Source organism: Sprattus sprattus (assembly GCF_963457725.1).
Source record: "Sprattus sprattus genome assembly, chromosome: 14".
In the NCBI taxonomy this organism is placed as follows: Eukaryota; Metazoa; Chordata; class Actinopteri; order Clupeiformes; family Clupeidae; genus Sprattus; species Sprattus sprattus.
The window spans coordinates 28,057,001-28,072,707 of NC_137912.1; the positions used below are offsets into that span (position 1 = coordinate 28,057,001).

The 15,707-nt window shown below is 41.9% G+C and overlaps 1 protein-coding gene across 5 annotated transcripts in view; it reads right to left on the minus strand.

Moving 5' to 3' along the window:
• dmd (dystrophin) overlaps positions 1 to 15,707 on the minus strand; it is a 237,000-nt gene that overhangs the window by 6,245 nt on the left and 215,048 nt on the right. For 4 of the 5 annotated variants that reach the window (XM_080851393.1, XM_080851395.1, XM_080851391.1 and 1 more), the window contains 7 exons: positions 13,354 to 13,392; positions 11,329 to 11,394; positions 8,123 to 8,188; positions 7,858 to 8,016; positions 5,961 to 6,204; positions 4,952 to 5,072; positions 976 to 1,068 (listed from right to left, as the gene is read on the minus strand). In XM_080851393.1, the coding sequence (XP_080707519.1) occupies positions 976 to 1,068; positions 4,952 to 5,072; positions 5,961 to 6,204; positions 7,858 to 8,016; positions 8,123 to 8,188; positions 11,329 to 11,394; positions 13,354 to 13,392 (788 nt within the window). The remainder of the gene's footprint in view (positions 1 to 975; positions 1,069 to 4,951; positions 5,073 to 5,960; positions 6,205 to 7,857; positions 8,017 to 8,122; positions 8,189 to 11,328; positions 11,395 to 13,353; positions 13,393 to 15,707) is intronic. The other variant, XM_080851392.1, reaches the window with a different exon arrangement.

A 15,707-nucleotide genomic window follows, 5' to 3' on the forward strand; every position in this document is an offset into this window, starting at 1 on the left:
GTACAGAAACAACATAATGAAAATTGTGTCAATGTCCAAATATTTATGGACCTAACTGTATATCTAAGTGTAGTCGACATTGTCTGCCTGGACAATTTTTGTGATGAAATAGTCAAAACTTCATCACTTATAACAAATTGTAATTTCGCAAACAAAGAATTTGTTACAATTCATTGTCGGGATAACTTAAATCAGGAGATCTGTATTACCGCCACTATGCCAAAAGACAAAATAGAAACAAATTCTTACACAAATAAAGTACATATATTGCCAGTGTTCGTTAGATACCCAATATATGGAATTTTAAATAAAATAACTAGTTTGCACAAATGTATAATTTGGGCTGTCTAGGTTTACAGTAGGATTCAAACTCTAGCTTGCCGTCACTCCTCCACCAAACAAAAATAACTTTGTTCACCTCCTATAACCCCGGGATACCTATTTAAAGGAACAGCACCCATATGTGTAGGCCTAGGTAATCACTATATTCTTGTCCCATCACTATTACAAGAAATTCAGTGGGATATGTACACATTTCATAGCCTTAATTGTATCCTTTCAAAACTGTGCCTGAGGGCAATAACTGTCGATTGTTTTTTGACTAAGTTTGCTGGTGCCACCCAACAACATGACCTGTGTCACACATCTACTGACTAGGTTGAAGTTTGGATGAAAATGATGGTTATTTAAATCATGAAGGGGTTTATATGGTAAGGAAAGCCCTGATATTTCATAGCAGACCTGTTGTTGAACCTTACAATAAAATAAGAGTGTGGTCTTTTTACCTACCACACAACCCTGGTTAATTAGAAATATTGGAGAACAAATTATCTCTAGTGTGTTCTTAGATGATTCACCACTCTAACATTGCTTAACAACTCAAATCTTTTAACCATTAAAACATGAACAGCATACATAAGGTCTAACCATAGTATTCAAATGTTTATGAATGGGCATGCTTCTATGTCCACTCACCCTGGCTATGAGGAAAAGTGCTGCCAAACTGCTCCATCACTTCCGCCAGCCCCGGACTTGCATCTTGTGATGGACTTGACAAATCCTCATCACCTAGACAAGGACATCTTCAAAAGTTTAATTTAAAGAGTTTTGCTTCACTTTCCCTTTTGTATGCATACAAATAAACACGTTGAAATTAGGGCTGGGCAACGATTACAATTTTTAATCACGATTAATCGCATGATTTCCCTGATTAATCACGATTAATCAAATTTGTATGCACGCAAAATCCAACAATGAATTCAAAAGTAGTGTACGTACAGTGCACATTAATGTTATCCTGTTCGTTATGAAAAAGAAATAAAACTGGCCACTAAATCTGGAGCCACAATCATATCATTAAAACAGGCAATTTCTGAGGTAACAGCAGAAACATTTTACTTTCGTCAGGGAGCAGCATAACCAGTCTATATTCAGTACCAAATGTCCCTGTTAAAATGAGAAACCAGAAAACACTTTCAGTGCTGTTTGTCAACTCCTAGAACTTGACACTGCTATAAATGTACTGTCTATGAACTAAAGTGCCATTGCATTTGTTGTGCAAACACTTAACATCAGCATTTGTATCTAGTAGCAGTTACTACTACATAATAATTACTTGTTTAAACTAAACATGTAATAATTCAAATTATATTAGTAATATTCCTGTTTTAAAAGTATACATATATCTCATGTTGCCATTCTGTATGCTGAGTATAAATTACACAAATACCTTGTGCATGTGTGTATTCATTGCACTTATCTGTTCTGTTTAATGTTATTTTCATATGAAAACCCATGGTTATAATTATAATTGTTCATAAGTTAGCAGTGTCATAACTACATTTGGCGTTTATAACAAACCAAACCGCTTAAAAATCGGTTGAAAATTGAGCAAGTTATCGTTATTTAAAAAGTACATGTACCACTAAAAACACAGTTACGTGAGCGAGCTGACTGGGGCAAGATGGCCGCCAAGTGCGGACGTTCAACTCCGTTGGCCGGCAACGCGACGAGACATCTGTATATATATATATATATATATATATATATATATATATATCTATGGTTTATCCGTTTGCGGTTTTGCGGCAGACTTTTTCAAAATAAAAGCCTTTGAGCAAAATAATAAAACCTGTGTTAACGCGCGATAAAATAATTGGCGGCGTTAAATAATTGATGAATTAACGCAAAATTAACGCGTTAACTTGCCCAGCCCTAGTTAAAATACAATTTTAATATTGAACCTAAAAGGGAAACCTTTGGTTCCCTGTCGCAGATGACTGCGACATAACAGATGGGACGTGACGTCGTCACGGCTCGAATTCGAAACACTATTCATTCACACCGGAAGGCCGAGATGCATCAATCATCTTCTGAGCCCACCCCCTCATGAGCGCTTAAATAGGAGCGCCTGACGCATCTTCGTTCTCTTTTCCAATTTCAACGTTAGATATACGTACCTTCTCAGCCGTACCTAACTTTTCTTGTGTGCTTTCTACTCTTTGTAGCCGGTGAGTCGGGTTTATCCCCTTCACTAGCTCTGAGTGGCTCGAGTTTATTGACTTGTTTTATTCTGTAGTTGAGTCACTTTATTGTCACTTGTTGCTAGCTTGTCGTCTGACTAATAACGTGCTTTGTTACAATACTTTTCACTCGCACTTATTCTTTCTATTTGCAGATATGTCTACCAGACAGGTGTACCCGGACTGCGGGCACGCCAGAGAGAAGGGGGACCGTCACCGCCTTTGCCTGGTCTGCTTAGGCAGAGACCATGCGGTTGCAGCCCTCGGCGACGCGACCCCTCATGTGAACTCTGCGCTAACATGGCGTTAGCCAGAGTCAGGAAGCGCCTGGCGTTTTGGGAACGCAGGGGCTCAGGGACGCGTACGCCAGCGCCAACTGGGGAGGCTCCTCCAGTCGGGCTGCGTGCTCCCTCCGCTTTGAGCATCGTGGTGTCTGGTATCCTCCTTCCAGCCGTAGCCTCACCCGCTAACCCTTCCCCCGCTCCCATCCCTCCTCCCGCCCCCTTGGTGGCCTGGGAACGCGAGGCGGTGGAGCTACCCTCTAGCTTCGAGGACATGCCGGCCCTCGAGCTGGACTTCAGACTGGACACTGAGAGCCTGCCTGAGTCCGGAGAGCGAGGAGATGGACGTGACCGAGCAGCCGCCCGTCACCTCTAGGACCTTGGGCCAACAACTGCACGAGGTGGCACTGAGGGCTGCGACCCACCTCGGTCTCCCTCTCCCTCCACCTCCCGTCGTGCAGTCTTCCCTGCTGGACGGGGAATCTACGGCGGCCCCCCAGCCACGGCTCCCACCCCCCTCCCTTTCTTCACAGAGTGCTGTCACCCTCTGCTCCCACGAAGTGCCTCGGCCAGAAGCCTGCCCTGCCTTCGCGCATTTCCCGTCACCAGGCTGCGTTGGCGGAGAAGGCATACCTGGCGGCTGGGCAAGCCGCCTGTTCCACCAACACCTCGGCTCTCCTGCAGCGTTACCAGGCTAAGCTGCTGACAGAGTTAGCCGCGTCGCTGGGAGGAGACCATCATGTGGTGACTGAGCTGCGACGGGCGACGGACCTCTCCCTCAGTCTCATTCGCTGCACCGCACAGGCCCAGGGAAGGGTCATGTGCGCCTCTGTCGCTACTCTGTGGTCCCTCTGGCTGTCTCTGACGAGGCTCAGCGACAAGGAGAAGGCGCCGCTTCTGGACTCGCCACTCACCATCAACGGGGTCTTCGGTGAGTCTGTGGGCGCGATGGCCGCCCAGTTTGAGGCGGAGAATAAGAGTCGCAAGGCTTTCCAAGCCTGAATGCCCCGCTCCGGCTCTGACCAGCGCCCCTTTGCTCAGGCAACTCCAACCACAGGCGCTAAGCGCAGCGGATTCCGCTCCCCAGCACCTCCACCGGATAAGGTCCCGGCGCGCCGTGGCTGGCACAGGCACCCCTTCCGCCTTCCGGAGCGACCCGACTCGTGTCAGACCGCTCCACGCCAGACGCAGAGCGCACCCCACACCAGCATGCTGCCAGGCGTGGGAGAGGTCGTGGAAATTCTTCAGCCTCCTGATCTGCGGCTGAGAAAGAGGAGAGGGGGAGAGGTGGAATCCTCACCACCAGGGAAATTGGCCCGCTACTCGCATGTAAAAATCAAGCCAGCCACGGTTTGTCAAGTTACACCAGCACAAAATACATCGGTCCCAACTGTCCCTTTAGGCACAGCGTTTCGACATGCTTGTGTAACTCCCCCTGCAGTGTTCCCACTGCACACACACATCCCGCATTTTTTATTCAACCTGAGGGGGCAACCCCAGATCTCGTCTCCCTCCCTAGGCGGAGCGGGCACAGATCTAGACATAGACAGATTGAATATGAGCGAGCTAGTGCTTATTTGCTGTCTTGCTTTGTCTTGTGTTGCACTTGCTTGATGTTTGACTGTGTAAGGACAGTCGTTGAGTAACTAGTTTGTCATAATGTCAAAGTCAGCACATTTCAAGAGATTTCGTTAGTTTTAGCTGCTAGCATACCGTTAGCGAATAGCTATTGATCCGTTGTGCTGCTTTAAAATGTTGAATTGCACCAAATTGAATATTCACAAATGTTAAAAATGTATGTACTTTGTCTAACATTATGCTACCATACATATCTAGTGATAGTTTGGGATGAGTTGGACCACCAAGTGAAGTTAAATAATCCAACAAGTGCTTGGCATACGTCGAAACTCCTTCAAGAATTTCCTATAGAGGGTGGTTGAGAGAATTCTAAAAATGTTCACAGCTGTCAAAATAATCCAAAATAAGATGACTGATAAGTTCAAAACTGTTTTCCCCATATGATTTGTTAATAGTTTTGATTTCTCTACAATGTAGAAAGTTGTGAAATTATTTCCAAAACATGTGTCCAAACTCTTGACTGGCACTGTACTGTATATGATGGAAGATGTTCAATAATGCTCTACTCACCCATAGTATCAGTAGTCTGGCTGGCTGCTACACGCAGAAGGGGGAGACTCGAGTCAGAGCGCTGCGATGATGTAGAGGGAGAGGAGAGAGCAGTGCCATTCACCTTGGACTCCGTCTGTGGCTAGGACAAAGGCCAGCATAAGAATGAGACATCAAGCACACCTGCAGAGCTCTTTGGTAGTCGCAGCATAAACAATAGAGACTGCAGCAATTACCATTACAATACACTGCTGCGTGCTGTACATAATAAGCATCTATAAAACTTTTAACATTGTCTAAGTGCCTTCATACATCAAAAATGTGGCAGGCTTTTACAGTTTAGATAATGTACGAACAATGAGTGGATATCCGTCACCAAAAAGTTCTCGTTCATTCCATTTATTCTTAAAAAGTGAGAGAGCAGAATGGGAGGCAACAATATTTAATGATATAAGACACACAGAAAAGCTAATCAATCGTGCACATCACAACAACCTCTGAGCAGCAGTCATATTTCACCAGCCAGACAAATGTAGCCTCTTTGACTCAACTGTGCTGAGGGTAAGATATTCATTGCTTGGCAACACTTAACACTTTGGTTGGAACTACTTTTTGGAGCGGAAATGAATAAACAAAATTAAAATTAACTAGAAAACAAAAATGTCAAACTGAATGAGTTTGTAATAGAATTGTTGTATAAAAGCAACTTGACACTCGTATGGGGATGAAAGGATATCCCCATGGCTGTGATTTTGGCCACGGGCAGCAGGGGGTTAGCAGGAATATTACTGACCTTGTATAGCCGCCTCGGATCCAAACACCTCAACTGAGATCTGTCTGTCTATAATGCATTTTCAATCCTAGTCTGCCAAACTTGGCCAGTGTTGGATATGTCTTTTTCTTTTAAACTCTACCGATAAGGCCAACACTCCAGAGCTTTTCACTGCTGACAATGAGACTGGTGTTTTGTGGGTACTATTGGTACAGTTGAGAGTTGGTACAGTTGGTAGATATTGAGCGTGTGTTTCACCTGCTCCAGTAGTTGTCGGAGGCGATGCAGTTGAGATTCCAGCTGTTTGTTGTGATCCTCTAGAATCTGCATGCGTGCCTCAAGACGACCCTTGTGCTGACGCAGGAGTTTGGCCTCTGCAATTAGCTCAGCATCACGGGGGCTCTGTGGGGACACTGGCATCATTTCGGGGGGGGACGGCAGTGGTGCAAGACCTTGACGGTCATGGGCCTTTTTAAGACGATCATATTCGGATTGTAGTTTCCTGCAAAGAAATAAAACATTTTATGTATAGTATCTGCATGTTATTAGATTTCAAAGGACTGTCAAATTCATCTATTTTTCAAAACTGGAAAATATGGATGAATATTGTAGACTGTTGTAAAAGGTGTTCTGGCACTGACCACATGAGGCAACAGGGAGATACTTTAAATTGAGTGTGGAATGTTAACAGTAGCTAGCCAGCTAACTAAACTTACAGTTTCTTGTTAGTTAACTACATGATACAACCAGCATCATAGTTAACTAAATGTATCAACATTTAGCAGTTTTTGTAATTCTGTTTCATCTGTTTTCATTCTACTTACCCTTGTAATAGTAACCTTACAAGCACACTGTTTGCAATAATTGATTGCTCTTTCCCCATCTTATCCACTATGTATCATGTATATCGTCTTTATGTATGTATGTATCGTGTACAATTGCCACCTGTATGCTTGCATGCTTATACGTGTGTGAATTCATCTGCCATGTTTCTGATTCTCTCCTCTCCCTTCTGCCACCAACAGCCTGCAGGCGCCAGGCTTTTTATGACGCCTCGAGACAATATTATTGTATTGGTGCTATATAAATAAAATTTAAATTGGAAATGAATTTGTTTGATGGTGGAATACATCCAGTCAGTAGAAAGATATTACATTTGCAAACTAGTTAATGACTGGAAAGCATGTAAACACTTGACACAGTGACAGTTAATTACTGCTCGCAATTATTAGATATTACTTTCAGGTTTGATCAGAACATTTTGACCAGACGAATGAAATATACTGAGTTTGAAACATTTTCTGCAGAAAATACACAGTGCCTTGTATACATTTCCTGGTAAAGGTTTCAAATAAGGCGTGAAATCTTGATTGAATAGTCAATTTTTAGTGAATTTGCACTTCCCCTTGTCGTTGCTAGCTAGCAGACAGTGTATTTGCTTTGAGCAGGCCGGAAGCAAAAAGAGTGTTGATGTTTCCACTATCCTGATCTGTGTGGCGTTAATGCAAAAGGCATTTAAATAAAAACAAATTAAAGATAGGTGTTATCAATTATTTATTTATTAATTATTGTTATTTTGAATAGCAGTGTCAGAAAACAAATGATTCATACAGTCCGACCTTCCATGTCTTAGCATTTGTAAAACTTTTGAAAGATTGAGTTAAGACATTTTAACGAATTATGAATTCAGATGAATTCATTCAATGTTTTTTAAGGATCTGTGGGAACCCCCCCCCCCCCCCCCCCCCCCCACATACCCTCACCTTTTTATCACTCTACTGGGCTGTCCTCAATTCCCCCCCCCCCATTTCTGTATGTAGCCTTACCTTGTTTTAACCTGAACAGTAGTTAACAAGTCCGAGCGGACAACAAGATGCGTCAACTCAACTCTGCCACCTTGTGGACACAGGAGGGAATTACAATTGAAAGAATGCGTTTCAGACAGGCGTTTCAGACCGACCGACCGACCGACCGACCGACCGACAGACCGACCGACCGACCGACCGACCGACAGACCGACAGACCGACGGACGGACATACCCTCTTATAGAGATGCCGGACGCATCTAAAAAAGGTGTATGGTGTACCTGCCAATTAAGGCACAGCCATTGACATTCTTTAAGTTATGCAAGTGTGTGCGCGTTTCTGTGTATACCGGTTTTCTTGCTCCAAATCATTCAAGACTTTCTCCAACTCTCCCTTCTCCTCCGTCTCCATGGAAATAAGTATTTGGGCCGGGCTGCGGGGCTGGGAAGGTGATGAGCCTGTGTTGAGGCTTTGGCAGTAGTGCTGAATCAACAGATGCTCATCATCCCTGTCAGGTGGACACAGTCAGAAAGAATGATAACATTAACAAAAACAATACTAATCATCGAGCTCAGAACAATGAAAACCAATGAAAACTGTGGAATGTGGCTCACATGCTCTCATTGGGTGATATGCTGTCAGTCATATACGTTCCATTTCTGGTTTCCATTTCAGCTAATCTGTAAAAAGAACACAAAAGAATAATCAAGTACAGTCAAGTTACAAGTTACTATCACTATCTTTAGGAATCTCGTACCGTAAATGAGATTTATGTTCCACAACCTACGCCATGTTCTTACTGTGGATTTCTAGAACAGTTCCTTAACTTTAGGAAATATTAAAATATTTTTTAAAACATTTCGGTACTTTGTGCGTGAAAATTGTATGTAGGAATCAAAAACATCATCAAATTTAAAAACCTGTTTTTATTACAAATGCTTAGAATACAGACTTTAAAATGAGATTCAGAGTCTTTGTGGAAGTGTCAGAACTGATATATAATTGCTAAATGAAAGTGTAATACTGGAGTACCTATTCTGACATACAGTCATATGCAAAAGTTTAGGCACCCCTCTGAGGCTGCATGATAATTTACTCTTCACCAAAAAAAAATCACAGTGGTATATTATTCATTTTCTAGTTAACACTGAGTGCTGGGGTGTCTTCCAGACAAAGATTGTAGCAGTATTTAGTTGTAGTTTAGTAGTGTGAAATGAAATCAAATGTGAATAATAGGCTGTGCAAAAGTTTGGGCACCCTACTCATTTTGTTGATTTGAATACCTGTAACCGCTTAATGCTGATTAACTGCAACACATGATTAGTCTGATAAACTCGTTAAGCCTTCAATTCCATAGAAAGGTGCATCCAATCATTATAAAAGGTATTTAAGGTAGCCAATTGCAAGTTGTGCTGCTCTTTGATTCTTCTCTGAACAGTGGCAAAATGGGGGCATCAAAACAGCTATCGAATGATCTAAAAACAAAGATTGTTCAGCAGTATGGTTTAGGGGAAGGCTACAAGAAGTTATCCCGGAGGTTTCAGCTATCAGTTTCCACCGTGAGGAAAGTTATGAAGAAATGGAAGGCAGTTCTTGTTAAAGTGGTAGGCCAAGAAAAATAACAGAGAGGCAAAGGCGAAGAATGGTCAGAAATGGTCAAGGACAAGCCAGACTCATTTTGGAACAAAATGCTGTGGACTGATGAGACGAAGATAGAACTATTTGGTCACAACAAGAGGCGTTGCGCATGGAGGCAAAAGAACACAGCATTACTAGAAAAGCACTTCCTGCCCACATTCAAATTTGGTGGGGGGGTCCATCATGCTGTGAGGCTGTGTGGCTAGTGCAGGAACTTGGAATCTAGTTAAAGTTGAGGGTCGCATGGATTCTACTCATTACCAGCAAATTCTTGACAATAATGTTCTAGCGGAGTTGGGTGTTCCAGCAGGACAACGACCCAAAACATTTCTCTAAATCTACTAAGGCATATTTGCAGAGGAAAAACTACAAGGTTCTGGAATGGCCATCCCAGTCCCCAGACTTGAACATCATTGAAAATCTATGGGATGACTTGAAGTGGGCTGTCCACGTTAGGTACCCATCAAATCTAACTGAACTGTAGATGTATTGTAAAGAAGAATGGTCCAAAATACCTTCAACCAGAATCCAGACAGTCATCAGAGGCTATAAGAAGCGTCTAGAGGCTGTTATTTTAGCAAAAGGAGGCTCTACTAAATATTAATGTGATTTTTCTGTTGGGGTGCCCAAATCTATGCACCTGTCTAATTCTCTTATGATGCATATGGCATATTTTCTGTTTATCAAATAAACCTTATTTCATTGCTAAAATATCACTGTGTCCATGAAGTATAATATATATGACAAAGAGGTTCCTGATCCAAACGCCCAACAATTTATAAATGAGAGTAAGCGAAATTATCAGAGGTGCCCCAGGTGTATCCAATCGCTGCGCGTGCTATGCCTGGCAAGTGTGAGAGCACCAAAGTTGCGTAGAGGCCAAGATCGGTATTGCAGACATATAGAGATTTTGAAAAATTATAGCTGGCAACATATTGAACTAGTTCATTTTTTGGAGCTGTGAACTTAGTACAACATTTTACAATGCACCTTTTAGTGGCTCAAACATGAGCTATGATTCTCTGATATCAAACAATGTTTCATTAAACCCTTGGCCAGGCTGGTGAATAGTCCGTCACCATTGAGACATGCCATGCGTTTTAATTTTTATGTCTAACCCCAAAGGGAAAAGCGTCAATTTGATGACATATTGTGGGAAGTGGAGGAGCTTTTAAGATACTACAATTGACATTTTCACAACAGAAATAATCGATATGTTTATTCAGGATGTAGAAAAAATGTATTTGTTAGCAATGGTGAGATGTATAAGTTGGTCTAATGTATAATGATGCTTAACTGTTGTTTAGGCTGTTTCTGCATTTGAAGTGCATATAGTAAGTAGTACAGACTGGTAATTCATCTAATCCAACAAACATTTTTGGGGCATTATTCCAAAATGTTCTGTGATGGGTCACATATAGTTATGTCTATATATCTGATTATAACCTCTGTTGGCCTCATTTACTAACATTTGCGAGCGCAGCGTAATCAGTGCATTTGCCAAACCGCATTTAGCATTGCATACCGCATATAGCAGACCGCATTGTTTCCGCATTTTGCGTCGTATTTATCAAACAAGAACCTTGTAATCGCGTTATCAGCGTCTTACCCCGCCAATTAGTGTTAATTGTGTGCTGCTAAAATAGGGAAGAAAGGGCCTGTGTGTTCCAGCCACCATGGATGATGAGTTAGAATTAGAATTAGAGCTTTTGGTTCACAAGGTTACAGCAAACTTAGCTTTTGGGAGAGCTCCATGAATTATTTGATATTTTAATAAATTAACACATTTTTATTCATAAATTATTGATTGAATAAATGTGCAAGTTAACTGATGCTCTCGAAATGGAATGCTATACAGCAATTTGCAAGGGTTTTAATCGATATAATAGCCTTAGTTATAAAGAGCATTGTCCTGATATTGTTTTTACGTTACTTCAGATCTGGATGCTGTCGTGATTGCTGAAAAACAAATTTTGAATTGTGAATGCGGAAATAAAGCCATTGTGTGGAATCCCTGGTCTGACTGTATATTACCCAACACTGCGTTTTTACTCAAGTGCGCTGCCTTTGTAAATATGGTTCCATGTCTTTACCTGTAATTTACGCAGAAATTACGGCTAAAGTGGGCGCATTGCTGTTAGTAAATGAGGCCCTGTGTGTCATATTTCAGGAAAAGGCTCACCTGCTGGCATAATGCTCAATCCGTGAATGGGTGTCATCATGAGAGAGCTGAGGTGACGACGTAAGACTGCAAGGTGATACATAACTCATTAGTAGAAATGACGATGAATAAATAAAACTTTTCAGCATTCCATAAATATTCTGTCTAAATACGTACAGTGGGGAAAATAAGTATTTGAACCCCTGGCGATTTCACAAGTTTGGCCACTTGCAAGAAATGTGTGATCTATAATTGTAATGGTAGGTGTATATTAACAGTGAGAAACAGAATATCAACAAAAAAATCCAGAAAAATGCATTTTATAACATTTATGACTTTATTTGCATTTGATGCAAAAAATAAGAATTTGAACCCCTAGCAAATCTGACTGACAAAAATGACTTAGTACTTGGTGGAATAACCCTTGTTGACAAGCACAGACATCAGACGTTTCTTGTAGTTGGTCACCAGGTTTACACACATCTCAGGAGTGATTTTGGTCCACTCCTCTTTGCAGATCCTCTCCAAATCTTTAAGGTTGCGTTTTCAATGGGAGGGAATGAGGGAATGAGGTTCAAGCCCAATATTCCACGTTACATGGCCCCATCCATAGTCCCCTTGATGTGGTGGAGTCGTCCTGTACCCTTGGCAAAGAAACAGCCCCAAAGCATAATGTTTCCACCTCCATGCTTGATGGTGGGTATGATGTACTCTTGGGGTCATATTCAGCATCCCCTCCCCTGTCAAACACGGCAGGTCGAGTTGATGCCAAAGAGCTTGATTTTGGTATCATCTGACCACATTCTGTCTCCCAATCCTCCTTAGAATCATTCAAGTGTACAATGGCAAACTTCAGATGGCCCTTTACATGCGCTTCCTTGAGCAGGGGGACCTTGCGAGTGCTGCAGTACTTCAAAAAATTACGGCGTGGTGTGTTGCCAATGGTACTCTTGGGGTCATATTCAGCATCCCCCCCCCTGTCAAACACGGCAGGTCGAGTTGATGCCAAAGAGCTTGATTTTGGTATCATCTGACCACATTCTGTCTCCCAATCCTCCTTAGAATCATTCAAGTGTACAATGGCAAACTTCAGATGGCCCTGTACATGCGCTTCCTTGAGCAGGGGGACCTTGCGAGTGCTGCAGTACTTCAAAAAATTACGGCGTGGTGTGTTGCCAATGGTTTTCTTGGTGACTGTGGTCCCAGCTGCCTTGAGATCATTCACAAGCTCCCCCTGTGTAGTTCTGGGGTTATTCTGCACCTATCGAATGATCACTGATACCGCACGAGGGGATATCTTGCATGGAGCCCCAGACCTAGAGTGATTAACATTTGTTTGGTGTTGCTTCCATTTACGAATAATCGCACCGATAGTTGTCTGCTTCTCACCAAGCTGCTTGCCATCCTTGTGCAGGTCTACAATCTTATCTCTGACGTCCTTGGACATCTCTTGGTTTCCATTCCATCCTTGTGCAGGTCTACAATCTTACCTCTGACGTCCTTGGACATCTCAGGTTTCTTTTATAAACATCACCAGTTGAGATCAGGTACCTTGTTAGAACTAATGAGGACTAATCTGTGTGCTTCTTGGGCACATAACTGGTCATTGTGAGCCAGCTTTCTTGCTGTTTGCTTGGGGGTTCAAATACTTATTTTTTGCATCAAATGCAAATAAAGTCATAAATGTTATAAAATGCAGTTTTCAATTTTTTTTTGTTGATATTCTGTTTCTCACTGTTAAAATACACCTACCAATAGAATTCTAGATTACACATTTCTTTGCAAGTGGCCAAACTTGCAAAATCGGTAGGGGTTCAAATACTTATTTTCCCCACTGCGCATAATCACCTACATGTGCAAATACAGTACACCCTTACTGCAGGGACAATGTCTATGATATGATGCACCTTTTCTCAAAGACAGGAAAGACAGAAGTTCTGAGATTTGAAAAGAGATCCAATAATGAGATATGGACAATGGTATTCTTCATTTGCACATTTAAGTGTGTGAGTTGTTTTTGAATGTGTGTGCATTTGGAATACTCACGCATGCTCTACAGGCCAGATGTTGATAAGGGTAACAGGACTGCAAGACAAAAGACATGCTGATGAGGCAGAGGGAGCTGAGCAATATGATGGTCATTCATGCACATGAAGTCATATATTCATGAAAGACTGTTTAGACCATTATCTTGCACAGCATCAAACGCTTATGCAATCCTTATCATGCACTTACTATCACACCTATTCAATATCAAATATTCAGTCAAAACCTCTTTCATACAGCATCAAATACGCAAATACACTTGCTACAAACACCATTAAGCCTTTCCTAACACATCATTAAACAACTCTTTCACACATAACAAATCCCCCTCGGTCTATGTGATTTATAATGCTGTGATGTAATAGTGAAAGCTTGAGAATTTGACAGTGAATGCATGAGAATTTGACAGTAAATGAGATGCTATCATCGAAAAAATTTGATACTTTTGGATGTATATGCTTAACTTTACTTCTTAAAACTGCTTCAGTGATGTTTGAGAAAATACAAAAACCATCTCGCTTTTTAATAGATGACAAAACAGAATTTCACTTTAAAAGTAAACCCTGGCTTTAAGACTTGTATGCTTAATGGCCATAATATATTACCACAGCCCTCAGTTGAATACATATTACTATAAAATGTGTCTTTGTTATTGTAACATTAGTAAACAATCAATCATTCATAGTAGTCTGGGTAATAATGGCAGATGGCTGAACTCATCTTTGCTCGACTCACTTCACCCTACCATGAGAAAGAAATTGTCTTTTGTTCAGCCTTTTCAATTCCAACCAGAGTGCAAAACTATACGTATACATTTAAGAGAAGGGTGGCGTCTGCATGGCAACTGTTTGCCTATGCCAACCGAGAGAACGGAGAATGTTTACTGTCACTTAGAAAGGCTGAGAACAGAGGCATCCCTTATGCATCGCCCACTGTACTTCTCCCATCCCAGGGAGTCCAACAATCTATTGCTTCACCCACCTCTGTAGTCCCGCACACTGGAGTCAACTTAACCTGGGTGTCCCTCATAGGGCCAATTCACTGGGCATGTCTGTTATAGCCTCACGCAAACCATCACACTACTGACAGCATATGTTAATTAGGCAGTGCATTGTTCAGACACCAAGTTGTGAAATCTTTTCTTGTGTGTGACTGATATCCTGTTTCCTAATCTGTCTCTTGTCCTTCTCTCCCAGGTAGTAGGACTTTTGACTGCAAGTTACTGCAATTCCATATACACATATAAGGCAGCCTGGTCCTGTCCCCTCACTCTGTTTGTCCTACTCTTGACTAACTTCCGTTTGGAATGCTGCTGCAGTTTTTCCACCTGGTCCACTTGCAGAAACGTACAGCTTCCAGCTGCACATTCCCACCAAACTGGTACACACGATTTTCTAGTCTGCTTTTGATGCATCTAACATATTGTGTGCCATATTGTGTGCCAGCCTATTTACCCATAATATAAACAAATGCCATAATTGAAATGGTTCTCTGCTTCATAGTTCTGCTTATTCTATAACAGTAACCTTATGAGCAGACTACACATCCAGTATGCTGTTCTAGAACTAACAAATGCTAATAAACGCAGAGCCAATCAAGGCTATAACCATAAGGTCTCTGCTATAACTGGCAATCGGCTATTACTTTTCTCTCTGAGTTTCTGAGTCAAAGCTCTAAACTTCAGGCATTATAGTATAATTTTCCGAGTTCTAAATATTCCAGCTGTAAGTGGTCTTGAATGTGGCATTAATGACACTATATAAAGGCAATCCCTCTGGTTCAGTGTAAACAAGCAACATGTAAACACGGCAACTCATTACCACAACCACATCATTGACCTTGTTGTAAGATATGGCTTAGGAATTGACCACCCTATAAAATACCTCACACCAAAGAGTACCTCAAAATACTACCCTTTCAGATCATCACCTAATAACATTCAACATGCAATAAGAACTCTGCGCAACATCGGAATGAACCCACTTCACTACCACTGTTGTTTATCTGAAAAGACTACAACAGGATTCATGGCAAAACTACCAGCTGCACTTGCCTCAGCTCTTACTCCTGGCACTGGAAGTGGTGTGAGCACATCCCCACCTCATAGCGACCTACTAACAGTTGGTGTCACAAGTGTGCCTTGCTCAACTCTTGACACTTTTGCACCACTGAAAAAGAGAATTAAAAACAGAAAAGACTCGCCTCATGGTACACTGACCAGACTTGTGGATTTAAACAGTGTACTGATTGAAAAAAATGGCCCTCCACCCAACTTCAGGGATTTAACCTGGCATGAAGGCATAGTCTTGTAAGCTATAAAATACCACTTTCAGTTGTGTAGCTTACTATTCACA